This window comes from Melanerpes formicivorus, unplaced genomic scaffold, assembly GCF_026170545.1.
Source record: "Melanerpes formicivorus ecotype bairdi unplaced genomic scaffold, bMelFor1.0.p_v2 SCAF_89, whole genome shotgun sequence".
NCBI lineage: Eukaryota > Metazoa > Chordata > Aves > Piciformes > Picidae > Melanerpes > Melanerpes formicivorus.
This window is the reverse complement of record NW_027142441.1, coordinates 332646-357143: the sequence shown is the minus strand read 5'-3', so window position 1 is coordinate 357143 and position 24498 is coordinate 332646. Positions and strand designations below refer to the sequence as shown.

Sequence of the window (24498 nt, the reverse complement as noted above, 5' to 3'; positions counted from 1 at the left end):
GCCTGGGGAGGAGAGGCTGAGGGCCCTGGGGCTGTTGAGTCTGGAGAGGAGAAGACTGAGAGGGGGTTTAATCAATGTTTCTAAATATCTGAGGGCTGGGGGTCAGGAGGCAGGGGACAGGGACAGGCTCTGCTCAGTTGCTCCCTGGGATAGGACAAGGAGCAATGGATGTGAGCTGCAGCACAGGAGGTTCCACCTAAACTTGAGGAGGAAATTCTGCACTGTGAGGGTCCCAGAGCCCTGGAGCAGGCTGCCCAGAGAGGTTGTGGAGTCTCCTTCTCTGGAGCCTTTCCAGCCCTGTCTGGATGTGTTCCTGTGTGACCTGTGCTGGATTCTATGCTCCTGCTCTGGCAGGGGGCTTGGACTGGATGATCTCTTTGGGTCCCTTCCAACCTCTAACATCCTGTGAGCCTGTAATCTTGGTTCAGGACTCAACAGGGTAGCTGCTGCCTTTCTGATGAGGCTGTCCCTGTGAGTGGTCATCCAAATAAAGACAGCTGCATGAGAGCCTGGTAAGCACTGAGGGGAATTCTAGTATCAGGTGAAGGAAGGAGAAGAAATGTCCTGAAATTGTGCCAGGAGAGGCTTAGGTTGGAGAGGAGGACAAATTTCTTTGGTCAGGGATTGTCAGAGGCTGCCCAGGGAGGTGGTGGAGTCCCCATCCCTGGAGGTGTTCCAGAGGGGATTGGATGTGGAGTTGTCAGGAGGTGTTGGGTGCCAGGTTGGACTTGATGATCTCTGAGGTCTTTGCCAACCTTATTGCTTCCATGACTCTGTGATTCCATGATTCCCTGACTAAAGCAGCCTGGCACTTCTCTCCCCAGACTGTGAAGAGAGAAGACCTCTCAGGAAAAGCTGCCAAGTTAAAAACTGAGAGCAGTGCCCTGCTGGATCAAGCACAGGAGACTGAAAGGACATTGAAAGGTACTGAGGCAGAAAGTGGTGGCAGCAGGGCTGGCCAAGCCTTCACTGAGGCAGGAGTTCTCCCAGCTGGACAAAGCTCTGCAGCACAGACCTGAGCAGAAGCAGCTCATCTCAGTGCAGTGGGGCAGGGTGTGCTGAGTGCCTCACCTGCAGCACTCCTCTCCAGCACATCCTTAGCTCTGTGTTGGCTGGGCAGAGCTCAGGGGCAGCAGGAGCTGTGTGAGAGTGCAGGAGGTGCCACCACACCTCCTGTCCAGCAGCTCACCCAGGGCATTCACTGTTTTGCAGCTCTTGGTCCAAATCTTGAAGGCATGAAGCAAAGACTTGGAGCTGCTGATGGAAAGAAGAATTCTCTGCAAGTTGATCTTGTGACTCTTCAGAACAACCTCAATGGCATCAACAGAGGTTAGTTGCTGCTCAGCTCTGGCTTGCCTCTTCCATCTGTGGCTGTAAGGCCCTGGCTGTGCATTTGTGTGTTTCAGATGACATCAACAACATCATCACCAGTGCCAAGAACACGGTAGAAAGTGCCAAGGGTGTCACAGCTAATGTCCTGGAGGAGCTGCTCCCAATTCAGGAGGATGTGGCAGAAATGAAGAGCACCTATGGGAGCACACAGAGTGCTGGCTTCAGTAAAGCACTGATAGAGGCCAACAACTCAGGTACTGCAGGTGCTGAGGCCTGCCAAGGCAAGGCCTTCTAATGTCCAACCTAACCTCCCCCTGGGGCAACCTGAGGCCATCTCCTCTCATCCTGCCACATGTCACTAGGGAGCAGAGCCCAACCCCCACCTCCCTGCAGCCTCCTCTCAGGGAGCTGCAGAGAGCAATGAGGTCTCCCTCAGCCTCCTCTTCTCCACACTCAACACCCCCAGCTCCCTCAGCTGCTCCTCCCCAGCCCTCTTCTCCAGACCCTTCCCCACCTTGGTTGCCCTTCTCTGGCCCTGCTCCAGCCTCTCAATGTCCCTCTGGGAGTGAGAGGCCAAAGCTGAACCCAGCACTCAAGCTGTGGCCTCCCCAGTGCCCAGCACAGGAGGACAATCCCTGCCCTGCTCCTGCTGCCCACACCATTGCTGCTCCAGGCCAGGCTGCTGGTGGCCTTCTTGCCCACCTGGGCACCCCCTGGCTCATCTTCAGCCAGCTGTGGACCAACACTTCCAGGTGTTTCTCTGCTGGGCAGTTTGCAGCCACTCTGCCCCAAGCCTGGAGCACTCCTGGGGTGGTTGTGGCCCAAGGGCAGGACTTTCTGAACTGCTGATTCTGCCTGCTCCCACAAATAACTTTGCCTACAAACTGCAAGTGTCCAATAACCTCTGTAGAAGCCAGTGAGGGCTTCCTACCAGTGCAGGACCAATGCAGACAGCCCTGTCCCCACCCAGCTCACTGCATCTCTGACACCCATGCTCTGATACATGTTTTTCCCAACTGTTTTCCTCTTCCTTTCTGTCACCCCTGACTCTCTTTCTGTTGTTGCAGTGAAAAAACTGACAAACAAACTTCCAGACCTGTTCAGCAAGATTGAGAGCATCAACCAGCAGCTGCTGCCCATCAGCAACATCTCTGAGAACCTGAACCGCATCAGGGAGCTGATCCAGCAGGCAAGAGATGCTGCAAACAAGGTCAGTCCTGGACACTGCACTCCTGCTTCACCTCAGGCCTTTGGAGCCAAACTCTGGCTCCTCTTTCTAAAGCATTTCACTGCTTGAGATCATAGCCAAAAGGCTGAGAAGTGACTCCCTGTGTCCAAGGAGCCCCATGGGAGAGACAAGGGGGAAGTGCCAAGTGTTGATCACACAGAGCACTGTGTCAGCCAGACTGCTTCCTGATGACATTGTTTGGTGGCACTGGAGTCCAAACCTGCTCTAATTGGTGGTTAGAATGTGCAAGAGGTTACTTTGCAATCAGACCCAGCAGGCAAATAATCACAGAGTCACAGAGTGTGAGGGGCTGGAAGGGATCTCCACAGCTCATCCAGTCCAACCCCCTGCCAGAGCAGCATCACCCAGGGCAGCTCACACAGAACACATCCAGGTGGGGGTTGACTATCTCCAGGGAGGGAGACTCCACAAACCCCCCTGGGCAGCCTGCTCCAGGGCTCTATCACCTCACAGGGCATCTGCATAACACAGCAGCAAATCATAGTATCACAGTGTCAGTCAGGGTTGGAAGGGACCACAAGGATCATCTAGTTCCAACCCCCCTGCCATGGGCAGGGACACCCCACACCCACTGCAAACTAGGTGTGCTTTTCCTTGCCTTCATTATTCACAGAGTCACAGAGTGTGAGGGGCTGGAAGGGACCTCCACAGCTTTTCCAGTCCAATCCCCCTGCCAGAGCAGCATCACCCAGGGCAGGTCACACAGGAACACATCCAGGTGGGGTTTGAATATCTCCAGAGAGGGAGACTCCTGGGCAGCCTCACAGGGAAAAATCCTTCCTCCTGTTCCCATGGCACTTCCTCTGCCTCAGCTTCCACCACTGCCCCTTGTGCTGGCATTGGGCATCCCCCAGCAGAGCCTGGCCCCAGCCCCTGGGCACTGGGAGGAGTAGCAGCAGCCAAGTGTAACATCCTGGGTCTTGTTTCTCTTCACAGGTTGCTATTCCCATGAGGTTCAATGGCAGCTCTGGTGTAGAGGTTCGGCCTCCAAGCAACCTTGAAGATCTGAAAGGCTACACTTCCCTGTCTTTCTTCCTCCAAAGACCTAAGCCAAGAGCAGACACCCCCCAGAGGGCCTCAAACAAGTTTGTGCTGTACCTGGGTGACAAAGATGTAGGTTGAGATGAGATTTCACCTGCTCTGGTAGCAGACATGCTTTGAGAAACAGCTGGGGGAGGATTCCTGTTAGCTGAAGGCCATAGCTCCCCAGGGCCCCTGCCTCTGTGACTGCCACTCTGTGCTGTGAAGCCACAGCACTGCTCCTCCAGCAAGGCACCTTCTTGGCTGGCTGATTGCTGTGCCCTGTGCTTTGTGCTCCTCTGGGGGTGACCTCTCAGTCACAGACACCACCACAGCAGGGTCAGGGTCTGCAGCAGTCAGCACAAACTCAGCCCAGCTCCTGCCCCAGAGCTTGGACTCTCTTCACACTGTCACTCACTGTGAGCTGCTCTGCCTCTCCATCTTAAAAAGCATTCCCTCAGTTCTTAGTGCTTTTCTCTCCTGGGTATGCAAATAGTGCTTGGCAGCAGCTGAAGAGGAGCCAGGGGGTGCCCAGGTGGGCAAGAAGGCCACCAGCAGCCTGGCCTGGAGCAGCAATGGTGTGGGCAGCAGGAGCAGGGCAGGGATTGTGCCCTGTACTCAGCACTGGGGAGGCCACAGCTTGAGTGCTGGGTTCAGTTTTGTGCCCCTCACTCCAAGGAGGACATTGAGAGGCTGGAGCAGGTCCAGAGAAGGGCAACCAAGCTGGGGAAGGGTCTGGGGAAGAGGGCTGGGGAGGAGCAGCTGAGGGAGCTGGGGGTGTTGAGTGTGGAGAAGAGGAGGCTGAGGGAGACCTCATTGCTCTCTGCAGCTCCCTGAGAGGAGGCTGCAGGGAGGTGGGGGTTGGGCTCTGCTCCCTAGGCTCAGGTGATAGAAGGAAAGGAAATGGCCTGGAGTTGTGCCAGGGGAGGCTTAGGTTGGAGATGAGGCAAAATGTCTTTGCTGCAGCAGTGGTCAGGGCTTGACAGAGGCTGCCCAGGGAGGTGGTGGAGTCCCCATGCCTGGAGGTGTTGCAGAGAGCTGTGGCCATGGCCCTTGGGGCCAGGGTTTGGTGGCCATGGTGGAGCTGGGCTGATGTTGGACTGGAGGATCACAGAGAAAAAGCTGAGGTCTCATTAATGTTTATAAAGATCTGAGGGCTGGGTGCCAAGAAGTAGAGGCCAGGCTCTTGTTAGTGGTGCCCAGGGATAGGACAAGGAGCAGCAGGTACAAGCTGGAACCCAAGAGGTTCCTCCTCAACATGAGGAGAAACTTCTTAGCTGTGAGAGTCCCAGAGCCTCGGAGCAGGCTGCCCAGGGATGTGGTGGAGTCTCCTTCTCTGGAGCCTTTCCAGCCCCATCTGGATGTGCTTCTGTGTGGCCTGCCCTGAGTGATCCTGCTTTGGCAGGAGGGTTTTGAGTCAATGATCTCTTTGGGTCCCTTCCAAGCCTGCCATCCTCTGTTCCTGTGTTTCCAGTCACATCCTCAGGAGCCTTTGTGCTGGTCTGAGTGTCATCCCAAACATCTCCCTGAGTTTCACAGACAGACACAGCCTCATTTCCAGTGCAGCTACCATGGGGTCATGGCTTGAGCAGGGAGGTGTTACAGCAGTGGCCATGAGTTGAGCTCCTGTTGCAGTACAAAGCCACAGCTGACCCTGCAGTTAGTTCCTAGCTGCAGTCAGTGACTCAGGGACAGCAGGGCAGGCTCCAGGCTCTTCTTTCCAGCCCTGATGAGCTTAATAACCATTCTCAGCAGTGGGTGGGTGGACATCTTCTGACTCATGCAGAGTGTGCTGAGGGCTCTGAAGAAGTGCTGCTGTATTTTACCCTCCTCAAGATGAATCATTCCCTCATGCCACTTCCCTTTGCTGTTCTCAGGCTTCCAAGGGCTACATTGGGATGGCTGTGAAAGGAGGACGCCTCACCTGTGTCTGCAACCTGGGAGAGGGTGATGTGGAGGTAGATGTGCAGCCACTTGTGACTGAGAGTGAAACTGAGGAGGCCATCATGGACCAGGTCAAGTTTGAAAGGTATGAGTCAGCCTCACCTCCATCCCTGGAGAAATGATGGAGCAGCTCCTTCTGGAGGGCACCTCAAGGCACTCACCAGGAGCAGTCAGCATGGATTCACCAAGGGGAAATCCTGCTTGACTAACCTGATGGCATGCTGTGTTGCCAGGACTGCATGGGTAGATGCAGGGAGAGCAGTGGATGTGGTCTACCTTGACCTTAGCAAGGCCTTTGACACCATCTCCCATGGCATCCCAGTGAGCAAGCTCAGGAAGGGTGGGATGGAAGAGCAGACAGAGAGGTGGATTAGGAACTGGTCACAGGATAGAGTTCAAAGAGTGGTGGTCAGTGGTGCCAGGTGCAGCTGGAGAGCTGTGACCAGTGGAGTCCCCCAGGGATCAGTGCTGGGACCAGTGCTGTTCAACATCTTCATCAATGCCATTGATGAGGGCACAGACAGAGTCTGCTCAGCAGCTTTGCTGATGACACCAAACTGGGAGGCTTGGCTGAGACAGCTGAAGGCTCTGCAGCCACCCAGTGAGACTTGGAGAGACTGAGAGCTGGGCAGAGAGGAACCAAATGAGGTCCAACAAGGACAAGTGCAGAGTCCTGCAGCTGGGGAGGAAGAATAAACTGCAGGAGCACAGCAGGGAGGTGATCAGCACTGGGGAGAGGGACCTGGGAGTGCTGGTGGCTAACAAGTTCTGCATGGGACAGCAATGTGCCCTGGGGGCCAAGAAGGCCAATGGGGTCCTGGGGTGCAGCAGAGGAGTGTGGCCAGCAGAGCCAGGGAGGTTCTCCTCCCCCTCTGCTCTGCCCTGGGGAGACCTCACCTGGAATATTGCATCCAGCTCTGGGCTCCCCAGGTAAGGAGGGACAGGGATCTGCTGGAGAGAGTCCAAGGGAGGGCTCCAAGGATGTTGAAGGGACTGCAGCACTGCCTGGGGAGGAGAGGCTGAGAGCTCTGGGGGTGTTCAGTCTGGAGAGGAGAAGACTGAGAGGGATCTGATCAATGTCTATCAATAGCTGAGGGCTGGGGGTCAGGAGGGAGGGGACAGGGAGAGGCTCTGCTCAGTTGCACCCTGGGATAGGACAAGGAGCAATGGATGGAAGCTGCAGCACAGGAGATTTCACCTCAACATGAGGAGGAACTTCTGCACTGTGAGGGTCCCAGAGCCCTGGAGCAGGCTGCCCAGAGAGGTTGTGGAGTCTCCTTCTCTGGAGCCTTTCCAGCCCTGTCTGGATGTGTTCCTGTGTGACCTGTGCTGGGTTCTATGCTCCTGCTCTGGCAGGGGGCTTGGACTGGATGACCTCTTTGGGTCTCTTCCAGCCCCTGACATGCTGTGAGCCTGTGAGACCCAGAGTCTATTCCCAGCCCTGTCAAGCCCTTCTGTTCTCACTGGGATGTGACCTTTGGCCTGTCTGGGTTGCTTGCAGGATTTACCAGTATGTCACACTCAACTACATCAAAGCAGCAACATCAACTTCTCCAGACCGTGGAAGGACTTTGACTGCAAGCAGTGGAGGCAGTGACACTCTCCTAAATCTTGATCCCAGCACTGTGGTTTTTTATGTTGGAGGCTACCCACCAGACTTCAGGGTAAGAAAGTCTCTTTAGTCTTCCACAGAGAGTTCCCTGTGAATCACCTTCTGCTCTGCCCTTCTGAGGCTACATCTGGAGGACTGTGCCCAGTTCTGGGCTACCTGGTTCAAGGACAGGGAAGCAGATTATCCTGGGGGCAATAACTGCACACCTGAAGGATGGCCAAGGGCTCAGGTCCAGCCAACATGGATTTAGGAAGGGCAGATCCTGCCTCTCCAACCTGATCTCCTTCCATGATCAGGTGACTGCCTGGTGGATGTGGGGCAGGCTGTGGATGTGGTCTGCCTGGACTGCAGCAAGGCCTTTGACACCATCCCCCACAGCAAACTCCTGGCCAAGCTGTCAGCTCGTGGCTGGGACCATTACACTCTGAGCTGGGTTAGGAACTGGCTGGAGGCTGAGCCCAGAGAGTGGTGGTGAATGGTGCCACATCCAGCTGGCAGCCAGGCACCAGTGGTGTGCCCCAGGGAGCAGTGCTGAGCCCTGTGCTCTTTAACATCTTCATTGATGATCTGGATGAAGGGGTAGAGTCAGTCATCAGCAAGTTTGCAGATGACACAAAGTTAGGGGCAGATGTTAGTCAGTTAGAGGGCAGAAGGGCTCTGCAGAGGGACCTTGCCAGGCTGGACAGATGGGCAGAGGCCAACAGGATGGCATTCAACAAGTCCAAGTGCCAGGGGCTGCACTTTGGCTACGGCAATCCCAGGCAGAGCTACAGGCTGGGGTCAGAGTGGCTGAGAGCTGCCAAACAGAGAAGGGACCTGGGGGTGCTGATTGACAGCTGCCTGAACATGAGCCAGCAGCGTGCCCAGGTGGCCAGGAGGGCCAATAGCATCCTGGCCTGCATCAGGAAGAGTGTGGCCAGCAGGAGCAGGGAAGTCATTGTGCCCCTGGACTCTGCTTTGGTTAGGCTGCACCTTGAGTCCTGTGTCCAGTTCTGGGCCCCTCAGTTTAAGAAGGACATTGAGAGACTTGAAGGTGTCCAGAGAAGGGCAACAAAGCTGGGGAGAGGCCTTGAGCACAGCCCTGTGAGGAGAGGCTGAGGGAGCTGGGGTTGTTTAGCCTGGAGAAGAGGAGGCTCAGGGGAGACCTCATTGCCCTCTACAACTACCTGAAAGGTGGTTGTAGCCAGGAAGGGGTTGGTCTCTTCTCCCAGGCAACCAGCACCAGAACAAGGGGACACAGTCTCAAGCTGTGCCAGGGGAGGTTTAGACTCGAGGTGAGGAGGAAGTTCTTCACCGAGCGAGTCATTCGGCATTGGAACGGGTTGCCCAGGGAGGTGGTGGAGTCATCGACCCTGGAGGTGTTCAAGAGGGGATTGGATGTGGCACTTGGTGCCATGGTCTAGTCATGGGGTCTGTGTTGATAGGTTGGACTCGATGATTCTCGAGGTCCTTTCCAACCTAAGTGATACTGTGATGGAGAGGCTACAGCAGAGGGCTGCAAAGAGGCTGAGGGCACTGGAACATCTCTGATGAGAAGAGACTGAGAGAATTTGGACTTCTTAGTCTGGAGAAGAGCAGCCTGAGGGGGATCTGATCAGTGCTGATCAATGCTTCAAGGGTGGGGGTCAGGAGGATGGGACCAGGCTTTGTCCAGTGGTGCCCAGTGACAGACAAGGGGCAGCAGGCACAAAGCTGACCATCAGAAGTTTCATCTAACCATGAGGAGGAACTTCTCTGATTTGAGGCTGCTGGAGCCCTGGAGCAGGCTGCCCTGAGAGGTGCTGGAGCCTCCATCTCTGGAGACATCCCAAACCCACCTGGATGTGCTCCTGGGTGACCTGCCCTGGGTCACCCTGCCTTGGCAGGGGGGTTGGACTGGATGATCTCCAGAGGTCCCTTCCAACCCTTCCCATTCTGTGATTCTGTGATCCTGTTGTGCTTACAAGTGGAGATGGGAGCCAGCCATCTTTCAGAGGCTGTGTAGAAGCAGCAGAGGGGATGCAAGGAGATGCTGCTCCCTGCAGAAGCTGGCCTGCAGCATGCTGAAACTCAAAAAGGGCAGGGTGATTTTATTTCATCTGCCAAGGACAGAATCAAACCTGTCCTGCCCTGCTCAGTATTATTCCTATTCCATCCCTCTGAGCCTGCTCTGAAGTGTGCTGCAGTACTCCTGAGATGCCATCACAGCAGCACAGGATCACAGATCACAGGGGTTGGAAGGAAACTCTGAAGGTCGTGAACTCCAATCCCCTGCCAGAGCAGGACCATAGGATCCAGCTCAGGTCACACAGGAACACATCCAGACAGGGCTGGAAAGGCTCCAGAGCAGGAGACTCCACAACCTCTCTGGGCAGCCTGCTCCAGGCCTCTGGGACCTTCACAGTGAAGAAGTTCCTCCTCATGTTGAGATGGAACTTCTGTGCTGGAATATCCATCCATTGCCTCTTGTCCTATCCCAGAGCACAGTGAGCTGAGCCTGTCCCTGTCCCTTCCTTCCTGACCCCCAGCCCTCAGATATTGATAGACAATGATCAGATCCCCTCAGTCTAAGCAGCCCCAGGTCCCTCAGCCTCTCCTCCCCAGGCAGTGCTGCAGTCCCTTCAGCATCCTTGTGGCCCTCTGTTGGTCTCTCCAGCAGATCCCTGTCCCTCCTGAGCTGGGGAGATAGAAGCATTTGGAGATCTGATCACTTCCTGTCTCATACTGACCTTTGCAGTAGGTGTTAGCAGCTGCAGGTCAATGTAAGACTGGGTCAGCTGGTGCTGATGGAATGCTTTTGGTGACCCTCTCCTGCAGCCCCCCCCCAAGCTGGACTATCCTCACTATGAAGGCTGCATTGAACTGGACAGCCTGAACGAGAACATTGTCAGCCTCTACAACTTCAAGAGGACTTTCAACCTCAACACCACTGAAGTGCAGCCCTGCAGGAGGTATGAGATAAAGGCAGAAGTGAATCCCAGCTCTGGGATTCCCTTGTGATCAATTCTTGTCTTTCCACAGCCAGGGGAACAGCCACTGAGGGTGGCCTGGTGATTGGCTTCTAGCTCTTGGCCATGGCTGCACTTCTGAGAGGAAATCCTCAGTGCTGGCACAACTCACACCCATGGCAACCTCTCTCCCCTGGCCAGCTGGCTCATAACAGCCACAACACTTCATGGCCTGAGGGGTTCAGCTCCTCTGTGAAGATCCCATGCAGTGCAGAGCAGTCAGTCACTGATGATTTCCTCCCCACAGACCATCAGTGGCTGACTGCAGCCAGGGGAAAGTTTTCTCTTTCCTTGGATTAGATCAGAGTTGGGCACTGTTAGTGCCCCTGCAGCACAGGCTTTAACCAGGGCTTTTCAAACCCTCTGATGAGACAAGTCACAGAATCACAGAGTGGTTAGGGTTGGGAGGGACCTCTGGAGATCACCAAGTCCAACCCCCCTGCCAGAGCAGCATCACCCAGGCAGGCCACCCAGGAACACATCCAGACAGGGCTGGAAAGGCTCCAGAGAAGGAGACTCCACAACCTCTCTGGGCAGCCTGCTGCAGGGCTCCAGCACCCTCACAGCATGGAATTGTTCCCTTATGCTGAGGTGGAACTTCAATATGCATCCATGGCTCCTTGTCCTGTCACAGGATCTGACAGAACAGAGCCTGGCCCCTTCCTGACCCCCAGCCCTCAGCTATTGATAGCCATTGATCAGATCCCCTCTCAGCCTTCTCCTCTCCAGACTGAACAGCCCCTGGGCTCCCAGGCTTTTTGCTCTGCTGTGTTCACAGCTGTGACCCTGGCTTCTTGCAGGTACAAAGAAGAGACTGACCAGAGCTATTTTGAAGGCAGTGGCTATGCCAGTGTGGCAGTGAGGGAGCCCAACACCCACAGCCGGGTGCGCTACGAGCAGACCATCGAGAGCACTGCAGACGAAGGCATCGTCTTCTTTGCAGCAGAGGGGGTGAGCTGGGCAGGGCTTCTCTCTGGGGGCCAAGGACAGGCTGAGAACTGACAAAGAACATCCCAGATTTAGTAGGAGCTGTCAGGAGCTACCTTCCAAGTGTTCTTTTTGTCCAGGGGCCAGGTCAGTAGCTGCTGCCCTGTGTTCAAGGTTTAGTTTCAGTCCTGCCAGGAGCAGGGACTGGGACTTGATGCTCCTGATGGGTCCCCTCCAACATGGGATCATAGAATGACCTGGGTAGGAAGGGACCTGCAAAGGTCATCCCTTCCAACCCCCTCTGCAGTCAGCAGGGACATCCTCCACTGCATCAGGTTGCCCAGAGCCCTGCCAAGCCTCCTTTGAATCTTTCCAGGCTTGCTTCTCAAGCACCTCTCTGGGCAGCCTGTTGCAGTGCTGCAGCAGCCTGGGGGCAGTGATGCTGCTCACCATATCACAGCCTTGTTTGCAATCACTGTGGTGTGGTTTGGACCTGTTCTCAGGGCTGCAAAAAGTCAGCAGGCATCTTGAAATGGCAAAAAGCCCTCTAGGGATTTGGAGAATCCATCTGGAGCTGACACCAGAGCTGTTTATAGCAGAGCATTATGCTTGAATCCTGTCACTTGTAGCCTGCTTTCATTGAATCAAGAGTTGTTTCAGTTGGGTAAGACCTTTAACAACCTTCAACCCAATACCACCATGGCCACTAAACCATGGCCCCCAGGTGCCATCCATGGCCAAACATTTCTTGAACACCTCCAGGGATGGAGACTCCACCACCTCCCTGGGCAGCCTCTGCCAAACCTTAATCATTCTTTCAATGAAGAATTTTTTGCCTAATTTTCAACCTAAATCTCTCCCCTGCCACAACCTGAGACCATTTCCTCTCATCCTGTGCCTTGTTACATGGGTGAAGAGCCCAACCCCCAGCTCACTGCAGCCTCCTCTCAGGGAGCTGCAGAGAGCAATGAGGTCTCCCTCAGCCTCCTCTTCTCCACACTCAACACCCCCAGCTCCCTCAGCTGCTCCTCCCCAGCCCTCTCCTCCAGACCCTTCCCCAGCTTGGTTGCCCTTCTCTGGACCTGTTTCAGACCCTCAATATTCTTCTTGCAGTGAGAGGCCCAAGGACTCAAGCTGTGGCCTCAGCAGTGCTGAGTCCAGAGGGACAATCCCTGCCCTGCTCCTGCTGCCCACACCATTGCTGCTCCAGGCCAGGCTGCTGGTGGCCTTCTTGCCCACCTGGGCATCCCCTGGTTCCTCTTCAGCTGCTGTCATGGAATCATAGAATCATAGAGCTGTCAGGGCTGGAAGGGACCTCAAGGATCATCCAGTTCCAACCCCCCTGCCATGGGCAGGGACACCCTATACTACATGGTTTAGTTGCTCAGATGGTGTTGGGTGATAGGTTGGACTTGATGATCTGAAAGGCCTTTTCCAACCTGGTTAATTCTATTCTGCTCTGTTCTATTCTAGTCTAGTCTGTTCTACAGCAGGTTGCTCACAGCCACCTCCAGCCTGGCTGCAAACACCTCCAGGCAGGAGGCTTCCACCACCTCCCTGGGCAACCTGTGCCAGGCTCTCACCACCCTCATGGGCAAAAACTTCTTCCTCACATCCAATCTCAATCTCCCCACTTCTAGTTTTGCTCCATCCCCCCCAGTCCTATCACTCCCTGACACCCTCAGAAGTCCCTCCCCAGCTTTCTTGCAGGCCCAGGGCTCTCTCTGTGTCAGGGCACTCTGCTCACTTGTCTGCACCCCCAGGCCCTTTGTGTTGCCTTTTCCCCTCAAGGCCCTTATGGAAGCCACAGATTCTCTTCGTTCAAACCACTCCCTGGCAGCGAGATGCCTGTGAAGTGTTGGCAGTTTCAGTGCTGTGTGTCTCTCCCTGCAGGACCAGTTCATCAGTGTGCTCATCAAGGATGGTCACATAGTTTTCAGGTACAAAATTGGCTCTGAGCCTCCGAAGGAGATCGAAAGCAATACAACAGTGAGCGATGGAAGCTACAAGCAGGTATGTGAGCAGGAGCAGAGTGGTGGCTTGAATGTTCCCCCCCAGCATTAACTTTGCCAGAGCAGCTCAGCTGGAAGCAAATGGCAGCTGTGTTTACAGGCAAAGCTCCAATCTGCAATGGGCTGCAATGAATGTGTGCCAAATACCCAGGCTTTACAACATTTACAGGGGGTTTACAGTTGATAATTTAGAATAAACCAAACCAGGTTGGAAGAGACCTTCAAGATCATCGTGTCCAACCCATCAACCAATCCAACACCACCTAAACAACTAACCCATGGCACCAAGCACCCCAGCAAGTCTCCTCCTGAACACCTCCAGTCATGGGGACTCCACCACCTCCCCAGGCAGCACATCCCAATGGGCAATCTCTCTCTGTGTAGAACTTCTTCCTAACCTCCAGCCTAAACCTCCCCTGGCACAGCCTGAGACTGTGTCCTCTTGTTCTGGTGCTGGCTGCCTGGGAGAAGAGACAAACCTCTGCCTGTCTACAACCTCCCTTCAGGTAGTTGTAGAGGTCTCCCCTGAGCCTCCTCTTCTCCAGGCTAAGCAACCCCAGCTCCCTCAGCCTCTCCTCACAGGGCTGTGCTTCAGACCCCTCCCCAGCTTTCTTGCCCTTCTCTGGACACCTTCCAGCAGCTCAACCTCCTTCCTAACCTGAGGAGCCCAGAACTGGACACAGGACTCAAGGTGTGGCCTAACCAGTGCAGTGTACAGGGGCAGAATGACCTCCCTGCTCCTGCTGGCCACACTCTTCCTCATGCAGGCCAGGATGCCATTGGCCCTCTTGGCTGCCTGGGCACACTGCAGGCTCATGTTCAGCCTACCATTGACCAGTACCCCCCACGTCCCTCTCTGCCTGGCTGCTCTCAGCCACTCTGCCCCCAGCCTGTAGCACTGCCTGGGGTTGCTGTGGCCAATGTGCAGCACCTGGCACTTGGATGTGTTCAATCTCCTGCCCTTGGCCTCTGCCCATCTGTCCAGCCTGTCCAGGTCCCTCTGCAGAGCCTCTCTAACCTCCAGCAGATCAACTCCTGCCCCCAGCCTGGTGTCATCAGCAAATTTACTGCTGATGGACTCAATGTCCTCATCCAGATCATCAATGAAGATGTTAAAGAGCACAGGGCCCAGCACTGCTCCCTGGGGCACACCACTGGTGCCTGGCTGCCAGCTGGCTGTGGCACCATTCACCACCACTCTCTGGGCTCAGCCTCCAGCCAGTTCCTAACCCAGCTCAGAGAGCTGCTGTCCCAGCCAGGGGCTGACAGCTTGGCCAGGAGTTTGCTGTGGGGGATGGTGTCAAAGGCCTTGCTGCAGTCCAGGCAGACCACATCCACAGCCTGCCCCACAGCCACCAGGCAGTCACCTGGGCATGGAAGGAGATCAGGTTGGTCAGGCAGGACCTGCCTGAAAAACAACAGAACCCCTCTGTACTGTCTCCCCTGTCCACAAGGGAGAAAAGAGCAGAGAAAAAGCAGCTGTGAGACTTCACTGAAACAATGCAGCCAAGGTCAGGCAGAAGCAGCTTTGACTCCCACAGAGCAGGGCAGCCCCCAGCATGTCCTGGCACAGGCAGTCTTATGGCAGACATCTCTCCACTGGAAGTGCTTAGAATGATCTTTGGGTTTCCTTTCCACACCCAACAGGGATTTGTTTACAGCCTTTTACTTTGCTGCTGGGAATCTGGAACAAGTTTTAAAGGCAGAGCTTAAACCTAAGCTGTGCCAGGGGAGGGTTAGGATGTTAGGACTGATCTCCAGAGGCCCCTTGCAACTCCTCCTGTTCCGTGATCCTGAGCCCAGAGAGTGGTGGTGAATGGTGCCACAGCCAGCTGGCAGCCAGGCACCAGTGGTGTGCCCCAGGGAGCAGTGCTGGGCCCCAGCCTGTTCAATATCTTCATTGATGATCTGGATGAGGGCATTGAGTCAGTCATCAGCAAATTTGCAGATGACACCAAGCTGGGAGCAGATGTTGGTCAGTTAGAGGGCAGAAGGGCTCTGCAGAGGGACCTTGTCAGGCTGGACAGATGGGCAGAGGCCAACAGGATGGCATTCAACAAGTCCAAGTGCCAGGGGCTGCACTTTGGCCACAGCAACCCCAGGCAGAGCTACAGGCTGGGGGCAGAGTGGCTGAGAGCTGCCAAACAGAGAGGGACCTGGGGGTGCTGATTGACAGCTGCCTGAACATGAGCCAGCAGTGTGCCCAGGGGGTCAAGAAGGCCAAGGGCATCCTGGCCTGCATCAGGAAGAGTGTGGCCAGCAGGAGCAGGGAAGTCCTTGTGCCCTGTGCTCAGCACTGCTGAGGCCACACCTTGAGTCCTGTGTCCAGTTCTGGGCTCCTCAGTTTCAGAAGGACATTGAGAGACTTGAAGGTGTCCAGAGAAGGGCAAGAAAGCTGGGGAGGGGTCTGGAGCACAGCCCTGTGAGGAGAGGCTGAGGGAGCTGGGGTTGCTTAGCCTGGAGAAGAGGAGGCTCAGGGGAGACCTTCTTGCTCTCTCCAACTCCCTGAAGGGAGGTTGTAGCCAGGTGGGGGTTGGTCTCTTCTGTCTAGCAAGCAGCACCAGAACAAGAGGACACAGTCTCAAGCTGTGCCAGGGGAGGTTTAGGCTGGAGGGGAGGAGAAAGTTCTTCCCAGAGAGAGTTGTTAGCCATTGGGATGTGCTGCCCAGGGAGGTGGTGGAGTCCCCATCCCTGGAGGTGTTCCAGAGGGGATTGGATGTGGCACTTGGTGCCATGGTTTAGCCATGAGGTCTGTGGTGCCAGGTTGGACTCAATGATCTTTGAGGTCTCTTCCAACCTTGGTGATTCTGTGAATCTGTAAGGCACTAATAGACAAAAGCAGAGGGAAAGCCCAGCCAAGCAACCCTTGTGTCCAGCTCTGTAGGACTACTTTTAATCTGCTGCATGCCTTTTTGTTCCTGCTGGGTGAGGTAACTGCCATTCCTCTCCTCTTTCAGATCCATTTGGTGCTGGCCCGAAGCAGGAGCACTGTTCATGTCAGTCCCAACATCAGAGCCAACATCAAAGTCTTCATCTTCACCAAGTACTATCTGGGTGGGATTCCATCTGCTCTGAGGGAACAGTGAGTAGCTGCTCCAGGCTAGCACACGAGCTGGGTGTGGGAACTCTTGCCCTGAGCAGTTTCTTCCATGCTCTGTGTCAGGTACCTCATGTGATATGCCAATCACCACGGGCTCAGACATGATCCTACCCTGGCATCTTTGGCTGAGTGGCATCTTCATGAGGGGGTACCCTGAAGCTTGGCTTTGATCAGCATGAAGTGTGTTGTCCCTGGGCAACCTGATCCAGTTAAGGATGCCCCTGCTTGCTATGGATGGGGTTGGGCTGGATGACCTTTGCAGGTCCCTTCCAACCCAGACCTTCTATAGAGGGTAGAAGGGCTCTGCAGAGGGACCTGGACAGGCTGGACAGATGGGCAGAGGCCAACAGGATGGCATTCAACAAGTCCAAGTGCCAGGGGCTGCACTTTGGTCACAGCAACCCCAGGCAGAGCTACAGGCTGGGGTCAGAGTGGCTGAGAGCAGCCAGGCAGAAAGGGACCTGGGGGTGCTGGGTGACAGCAGCTGAACATGAGCCAGCAGTGTGCCCAGGGGGTCAAGAAGGCAAATGGCATCCTGGCCTGCAGCAGGAAGAGTGTGGCCAGCAGGAGCAGGGAAGTCCTTGTGCCCTGTGCTCAGCACTGCTGAGGCCACACCTTGAGTCCTGTGTCCAGTTCTGGGCTCCTCAGTTTAAGAAGGACATTGAGAGACTTGAAGGTGTCCAGAGAAGGGCAACAAAGCTGGGGAGGGGTCTGGAGCACAGCCCTGTGAGGAGAGGCTGAGGGAGCTGGGGTTGCTTAGCCTGGAGAAGAGGAGGCTCAGGGGAGACCTCATTGCCCTCTCCAACTCCCTGAATGGAGGTTGTAGCCAGGTGGGGGTTGGTCTCTTCTCCCAGGCAATCAGCAGCAGAACAAGAGGACACAGTCTCAAGCTGTGCCAGGGGAGGTTTAGGCTGGAAGTGAGGAGAAAGTTCTTCATAGAAAGAGTAATTTGCCTTTGGAATGTGCTGCCCAGGGAGGTGGTGGAGTCCCCATCCCTGGAGGTGTTCCAGAGGGGATTGGAGCCATGGTTTGGTTGATCAGATGGTGCTGGGTGCCAGGTTGGACTTGATGGTCTCTGAGGTCTTTTCCAACCTTCTTGATTCTGTGTGTGTGCAAGGCAGACTGCTCTAGTTCTGCTTCCCCATTTCTTGCCTTCTCACCATTTACAAGCTCTTCTCCTGGGGTGTGCTGTGGAATTCCAGGCTGATGAGCTCTTTGTTTTTCTCCCCTCCCCCTCTCTGAGCCCAGCTTCAACATATCCACTCCTCCCTTCCGGGGCTGCATGAAGAACGTGAAAAACCCCAGCACTGCCTCTGTGGTGTTTGATGAGACTGTTGGAGTCAGCAAGAAGTGCTCAGATGACTGGAAGGTAACCAACAGAGGCCCTTAAAAACATCTGCTGGGGTTCACAGGCTCCAGCTGGTCTATACATTGTAGGCCACTCTGCTTCGCTGAGGTCAGAAGTTCTGTTTGGTTAACCTGTGATGGCTCTAAAAGAAGCAAAGGTGCAAGGTCCTGCACCTGGGTCAAGCACAAAGCCAGGCAGGGTGAGGAGGGGCTCAAGGGCAGGCTGGAGGAGAAGGACTGGGTGAGGAGAAGCTCAGCGTGAGCTGGCCACATACACTGCCAGCCCTCACCTCAGCCATGTCCTGGGCTGATCCCCAGCAGTGTGGCCAGCAGGTTGAGGGAGGGGATTCTGCCTCTCTGCTGCACTCTGCTGAGACCCCACCTGGAGGCTTGTGTCCAGCTCTGGAGCCCAAAACACAAGAAGGACATGGAAGTGTTGGAGCAGGTTTGGAGGAGGACCCAGAAGATAATCAGAGGGCTGGGGAACCTCTCCTGTAGAGATAGGCTGAAGGAGTTGGGCTGTTCAGTCTGGAGAAGAGAAGGCTGCAGGGAGACCTCAGAGCAGCCTTCCAGTACCTGAAGGGGCTCCAGGAGAGCTGGGGAGGGACTTTGGACAAGGAGTAGTGACAGGGTGAGGGGCAGTGGCTTTGAGCTGGAAGAGGGGAGATTTGAGACTGAGAGTAGGAAGAGTGAGGGTGATGAGACACTGGGACAGGTTGCCCAGGGAGGCTGTGGATGGCTCCTCCCTGGGGGTATCCAAGGCCAGGCTGGCTTAGGCCTTGAGCAGCCTGGGCTGGTGGGAGGTGTTCCTGGCAATCTTGTAGGTCCCTTCCAATCCAGACCATTCCATGAGTCTGAGTTTCTTTGCAGTCCATTGTGCTGTGCAGAGGATCTGCCCTCCCTGCTGTGTCTGTAGCTGTGCTCCTTCTCCTGTACCAACCCCTGTTCTGTGCCAGCAGGCCCAGGGGTGTTCTGTGCTCTGACCCACACAGTTTCAGTTGTGCAGCTCATCTGCCCAGCTCCATGCTCAAGAACCATTGCTCCAGCTGCTCACTTTTGTGTCCCCAGATGGGAAAACTTCCAAGGCCAGCATGTTGATGGAAAGAGTAGCTGGAGGCTAACAGCTGGTGCCAGCCACCCAGCCTCATCTGCCTGTAAAGCTTCTCAGCTCATTCTCAGTGCTGGTGATGCCACTGCAGGCTTCTGCTCTGCACTGGAATAGTTCTTCCTCCTCTTTGCCTGGGTTTTGGCTGGAGCTGCTCACAGTCATGTTGAGAAGGACACTTGTCCCAGGTTGCTGTTTCTTCTGCTCAGCAGGAAGCTCACTGAAAGCTCAATTCTCTCTCTCTCAGCTCACTGAAAGCTCAATTCTCTCTCTCTCAGCTCACTGAAAGCTCAATTCTCTCTCTCTCAGCTCACTGAAAGCTCAATTCTCTCTCTCTCAGCTCACTGAAAGCTCAATTCTCTCTCTCTCAGCTCACTGAAAGCTCAATTCTCTCTCAGCTCACTGAAAGCTCAATTCTCTCTCTCTCAGCTCACTGAAAGCTCAATTCTCTCTCTCTCAGCTCACTGAAGCTCAATTCTCTCTCTCTCAGCTCACTGAAGCTCAGTTCTCTCTCTCTCAGCTCACTGAAGCTCAGTTCTCTCTCTCTCAGCTCACTGAAAGCTCAGTTCTCTCTCTCTCAGCTCACTGAAAGCTCAGTTCTCTCTCTCTCAGCTCACTGAAAGCTCAGTTCTCTCTCTCTCAGCTCACTGAAAGCTCAGTTCTCTCTCTCTCAGCTCACTGAAAGCTCAGTTCTCTCTCTCTCAGCTCACTGAAAGCTCAGTTCTCTCTCTCTCAGCTCACTGAAAGCTCAGTTCTCTCTCTCTCAGCTCACTGAAAGCTCAGTTCTCTCTCTCTCAGCTCACTGAAAGCTCAGTTCTCTCTCTCTCTCTCAGCTCATCAGGTCTGCAGCTTTTTCCAGGAGGGGAACACTGAGCCTGAGTGCAGCAGGATTCCCATTTCCCAAGGACTTCCAGGTTGGCTTTGGCTTTCAGACCCTGGCATCGACTGGAACCCTCTTCAATTACAACCTCTGGGTATGAAACCTGTTCAATTACAATCTGTGGCTGCTTTTACCTCTGGCTCAGGCTCGGCTGGGGGTGACAGTCTGGGATCAGTTGGTGTCAGAAGCCTCATGCAGGTTCCTGTGCTCTGAGGCAGGAAATGGCTGTTGCAGTCACCTCTTCAGCATTGCAACTTGCTTGGCATAGGCCAGGGGGGCTCCTCCTGGGAATTTCTTCACTCAACCAACAAATCATTGGACAAGTAACTGAGCTTTGAACTTGAGCCTTCTGCACATGGTGGCACCACCATCCCAGTAAGAGAATGGTTAACTGCTACAGCTGCCTGGAGACTTTCTCAGGGGAGCCTGGCATGCTGCTCACCCAGGAATGTTATCATGAGCAGATATGCAGAGAAGAGGCCAGCAGCAGGGAAGGGATTGTCCCCCTGGACTCAGCACTGCTGGGGCTGCACCTCAGATTCTGTGTCCAGTTTGGGGCTCTGCAGTATAAGACAGACCTTGAGGTGCTGGAGAGAAGGGCAGTGAAGCTGGTGAGGGGTTTGGGGAGGTCTGGTGGGGAGAAGCTGAGGGAACTGGGGTTGTTTAGTCTGGAGAAGAGAAGGCTCCAGTGAGACCTTAGAGCAGCCTTCCAGTAGCTGAAGGGGGCTCCAGGAGATATGGAGAAGGACTTTTGACAGGGGCTGGGAGTGACAGGGTGAGGGGCAATGGCTTCAAACTGGAAGCAGCTGGATTGAGCTTGGCCATAAGGAAGCAATTCCTCCTCATGAGGATGGTGAGGCACTGGTACAGGCTGCCCAGAGTGTGGAGGCTCCAAGACTGGAAGCATTGAAAGCCAGGCTGGCTGAGGCCTTGAGCAAGCTGGGCTGGTGGGAGGTGTCCCTGCCCATGGCAGGGGGTTGGAACTGGATGAGCTTTGAGGCTCTTTCCAACCCAGCCCATTCTGTGATTCTATGTTATCTGGTACTGGATGAGTGGGAAACTTTCTGGTGTAAGGAAATTCATTCCCACAAGAGCCCTGAGAACTGCATTAATGACCATGCCAAGGAGAGCCAAAGACACCTGCAAGTCCTTGATCTTTGTGTGGCATTCTCTTCCAGCCAAACATCCTCACCATCTACCTGAGACCTGGCTCTGTAACTGCAAAGGTGGGAGAGAAGGAAATCAGCCTGGAGCAGAGCTATGAGGATGGGTCACTGCATTATGTGACAGTCATGAAAGCAGACAACAGGTGAGTCCAGGTCTTCATCTGATCCTTTTGTGTTGTGGGAGGAGGAAGGAGAGCAAAAATCTCTGTAAGTTGTTCTTTGGGTGCTGGCCTGGTTGAGCTGGGAGAGCAGCTTGAGAGGGTTTGAGCTGGGAGAGCAGCTTGAGAGGGTTTGAGCTGGGAGAGCAGCTTGAGGGGGGTTGAGCTGGGAGAGCAGCTTGAGGGGGGTTGAGCTGGGAGGGAAGCTTGAGGGGGGTTGAGCTGGGAGGGAAGCTTGAGGGGGGTTGAGCTGGGAGAGAAGCTTGAGGGGGGTTGAGCTGGGAGAGAAGCTTGAGGGGCTTTGAGCTGGGAGAGCAGCTTGAGGGGGGTTGAGCTGGGAGAGAAGCTTGAGGGGGGTTGAGCTGGGAGAGAAGCTTGAGAGGGTTTGAGGTGGGAGAGAAGCTTGAGGGGGGTTGAGGTGGGAGAGAAGCTTGAGGGGGGTTGAGGTGGGAGAGAAGCTTGAGGGGGGTTGAGCTGGGAGAGAAGCTTGAGGGGCGTTGAGCTGGGAGAGAAGCTTGAGGGGCTTTGAGCTGGGAGAGAAGCTTGAGGGGCTTTGAGCTGGGAGAGAAGCTTGAGGGGCTTTGAGCTGGGAGAGAAGCTTGAGGGGCTTTGAGCTGGGAGAGAAGCTTGAGGGGCTTTGAGCTGGGAGAGAAGCTTGAGGGGCTTTGAGCTGGGAGAGAAGCTTGAGGGGCTTTGAGCTGGGAGAGAAGCTTGAGGGGCTTTGAGCTGGGAGAGAAGCTTGAGGGGCTTTGAGCTGGGAGAGCAGCTTGAGGGGGGTTGAGCTGGGAGAGCAGCTTGAGGGGGGTTGAGCTGGGAGAGCAGCTTGAGGGGGGTTGAGCTGGGAGAGCAGCTTGAGGGGGGTTGAGCTGGGAGAGCAGCTTGAGGGGGGTTGAGCTGGGAGAGCAGCTTGAGGGGGGTTGAGCTGGGAGAGCAGCTTGAGGGGCTTTGAGCTGGGAGAGCAGCTTGAGGGGCTTTGAGCTGGGAGAGCAGCTTGAGGGGCTTTGAGCTGGGAGAGCAGCTTGAGGGGCTTTGAGCTGGGAGAGAAGCTTGAGAGGCTTTGAGCTGGGAGAGAAGCTTGAGAAGGTTTGAGCTGGGAGAGCAGCTTGAGGGGGGTTGAGCTGGGAGGGAAGCTTGAGGGGGGTTGAGCTGGGGGAGCAGCCTGCCAGGTACCCAGCTCAAAGTGGCCTCTGCTAGCAGAGGATGCTGAAAGAATGAAGCAGAAGAAGGCTTTTGAGTGTCTGAATGCAGATGCTGGTGCCTGGGATGTTTCTGCTGCACATCACTACATCTCTCTGAGTGTGTGGGGTTTGCTTGTCAAGCTGCAGTGTTGGAGCTCCTCCCCTGCCCTTTGCCTTTACATCTGCCATGAAGTCAGACACCTCACACAGGTGGCTAAAGGCCCATGGAAGAAGCCACCACTGCCTCTGGTTCTGTCAGTAATGCTCTGTGATGGTGATACCAGAAGAGACAATTTACTGAAGACCTCCTAACTGCTTCTGAAGTCTGTGGAGCACAGGGAGTGCCTTGAATGTTGAAGGGGAAAGCTGTGAATGGCTGGTGACCATTTTGACCCAGAGGATGCAATCCCCTGTCCCACAGCTGTCAATGAGAGCTCTTCCATGAGTGCCAGCTGGAGCAGGATCTCACTGCAGGACTGCAGTCCCACCTTCAGCTCTTCAGCCTGCTGCTGAGGAGCTGAGCACTTGGCACAGCAGTGAGCACACACTGCAAACATCCCAGGGGGGAGCCAAGGAAGCTCTAGCAGAGTTCCTCTGTACCTGGCAAGTGGTTCCTTGTAGATGTCTACATTTGATTCAGGTTCATGACTCTCTTGGGATCTCATCCTTGCTTGTCCTCTTGTCTCAGAGTACATCTGCTGGTTGATGACAAAGCAGCAGCAGCAGCAGTTGACTCTCCAAGAGCAAGGGCACTGATTGAACCTCTCAGGTTTGGAGGAGATGATTTTGAAGGCTGTATCTCAAACATCTTCATTAAAAGGTACTTGGCCTAGGGAGATTTCAGCTTGGTAAATGTTGGCCTCTTTCACTCACATTAAGATCACTTGGTGCTAAATTGCTCTTCTAGGACACAGCCTCAAGCTGTGCCAGGGGAGGTTCAGGCTGGAGGTGAGGAAGAAATTCTTCCCAGCAAGAGAGATTGGTCACTGGGATATGCTGCCCAGGGAGGTGGTGGAGTCCCCATCCCTGGAGGTGTTTAGGAAGAGCCTGGCTGAGGCACTTGGTGCCATGGTTGAGTGATCAGATGGTGCTGGGTGAGAGGTTGGGCTCAATGATCTCAAAGGTCTCTTCCCACCTGGTTAATTCTGTGTTCTGTAATTTTGTAATCCACCCCAGAGGTGTTCAAGGCCAGGCTGGATGAAAGAGGTAAGTGGGGTGTGCTTGTGCTACAGGGAGCTCATTGCAGCTGGAAGAGGGGAAGTTTAGACTGGGAATTAGGAGGCAATTCCTCAGAGTGCAGGTGGGGAGACACTGGCACAGGTGTTGGCAAAGGGAGGCTGTGGATGCTCCTGCCTGGAGGTGTTCCAGGCCAGGCTGGATGAGGCCTTGAGCAAGCTGTGCTGGTGGGAGGTGTCCCTGCCCATGGCAGGGGGTTGGAGCTGGATGAGCTTTGAGGTCCCTTCCAACCCAAACCATTCTGTGATTCTGTGAAGCCTTCATGAGTGCATTGACCCAAAGCATTCTTTGATCCAGGCAGACTGCACTTGGTGTCAGGTTGGTATCTGAGCTGCAGCCAGAGCAGGGAGAGCAGCAGCACAGGGAGGGGATTCTGCCCCTCTGCACTGCTCTGCTCAGCCCCCACCTGCAGCACTGCCTCCAGCTCTGGGGCCCCCAGCACAAGAAGGACCTGGAGCTGCTGGAGAGGATTGAGAGGAGGCCACAAAGATGATTAGAGGCTGCAGAACCTCCCCTGTGGGGACAGGCTGAGAGAGTTGGGGCTGTTCAGCCTGGAGAAGAGAAGGCTCTGGGGACATCTTAGAGCAGCTTTCCAGTATCTGAAGGGGCTCCAGGAGAGCTGGGGAGGGACTTGTGACAAGAGCTGGGAGTGACAGGGTGAGGGACAATGAACTGAAGCTTGAGGAGGGGAGATTGAGATTGGAGATGAGGAAGAAATTCTTTGCAGTGAGGGTGGTGAGACTCTGGCACAGGCTGCCCAGGGAGGCTGTGGCTGCCTCCTGCCTGGAGGTGTTCCAGGCCAGGCTGGATGAGGCCTTGAGCAAGCTGTGCTGGTGGGAGGTGTCCCAGCCCATGGCAGGGGGTTGGGACTGGATGAGCTTTGAGGTCACTTCCAACCCAAACCATTCTGTGGTTCTGTGAAGCCTTCATGAGTGCATTGACCCAAAGCATTCTTTGATCCAGGCAGACTGCACTTGGTGTCAGGTTGCTGGTCAGATGGTAGTGGGATTTTAGTCCTGGCACTGAGTTAGGTCCTGAGTTAGCACAACCTAATGTTGCCATTTTTGCCTGATTTTCATGGAATCCCAGACTGCTTTGGCTTGGAAAGGACCTTAAAGATCATTTAGTTCAACCCCCCTGCTATGGGCAGGGACACCTCCTGCTATCCCAGCTTGCTCAAGGCCTTGTCCAACCTTTCATAGTATCACAGTATCAGTCAGGGTTGGAAGGGACCACAAGCATCAT

General features: G+C 54.9%; 1 protein-coding gene across 1 annotated transcript in view; it reads left to right on the top strand.

The window, feature by feature from the left end:
- The window catches only part of LAMA3 (laminin subunit alpha 3), a 192782-nt gene that overhangs the window by 150923 nt on the left and 17361 nt on the right, over positions 1 to 24498 (top strand). The window contains 15 exon segments of the mRNA XM_068165489.1: positions 825 to 924; positions 1213 to 1329; positions 1407 to 1586; positions 2400 to 2542; positions 3518 to 3694; positions 5479 to 5630; positions 7047 to 7209; positions 9954 to 10087; positions 10945 to 11095; positions 12965 to 13084; positions 16041 to 16165; positions 17432 to 17552; positions 19469 to 19609; positions 20694 to 20824; positions 22706 to 22837. Coding sequence (XP_068021590.1) covers positions 825 to 924; positions 1213 to 1329; positions 1407 to 1586; positions 2400 to 2542; positions 3518 to 3694; positions 5479 to 5630; positions 7047 to 7209; positions 9954 to 10087; positions 10945 to 11095; positions 12965 to 13084; positions 16041 to 16165; positions 17432 to 17552; positions 19469 to 19609; positions 20694 to 20824; positions 22706 to 22837 — 2087 coding nt within the window.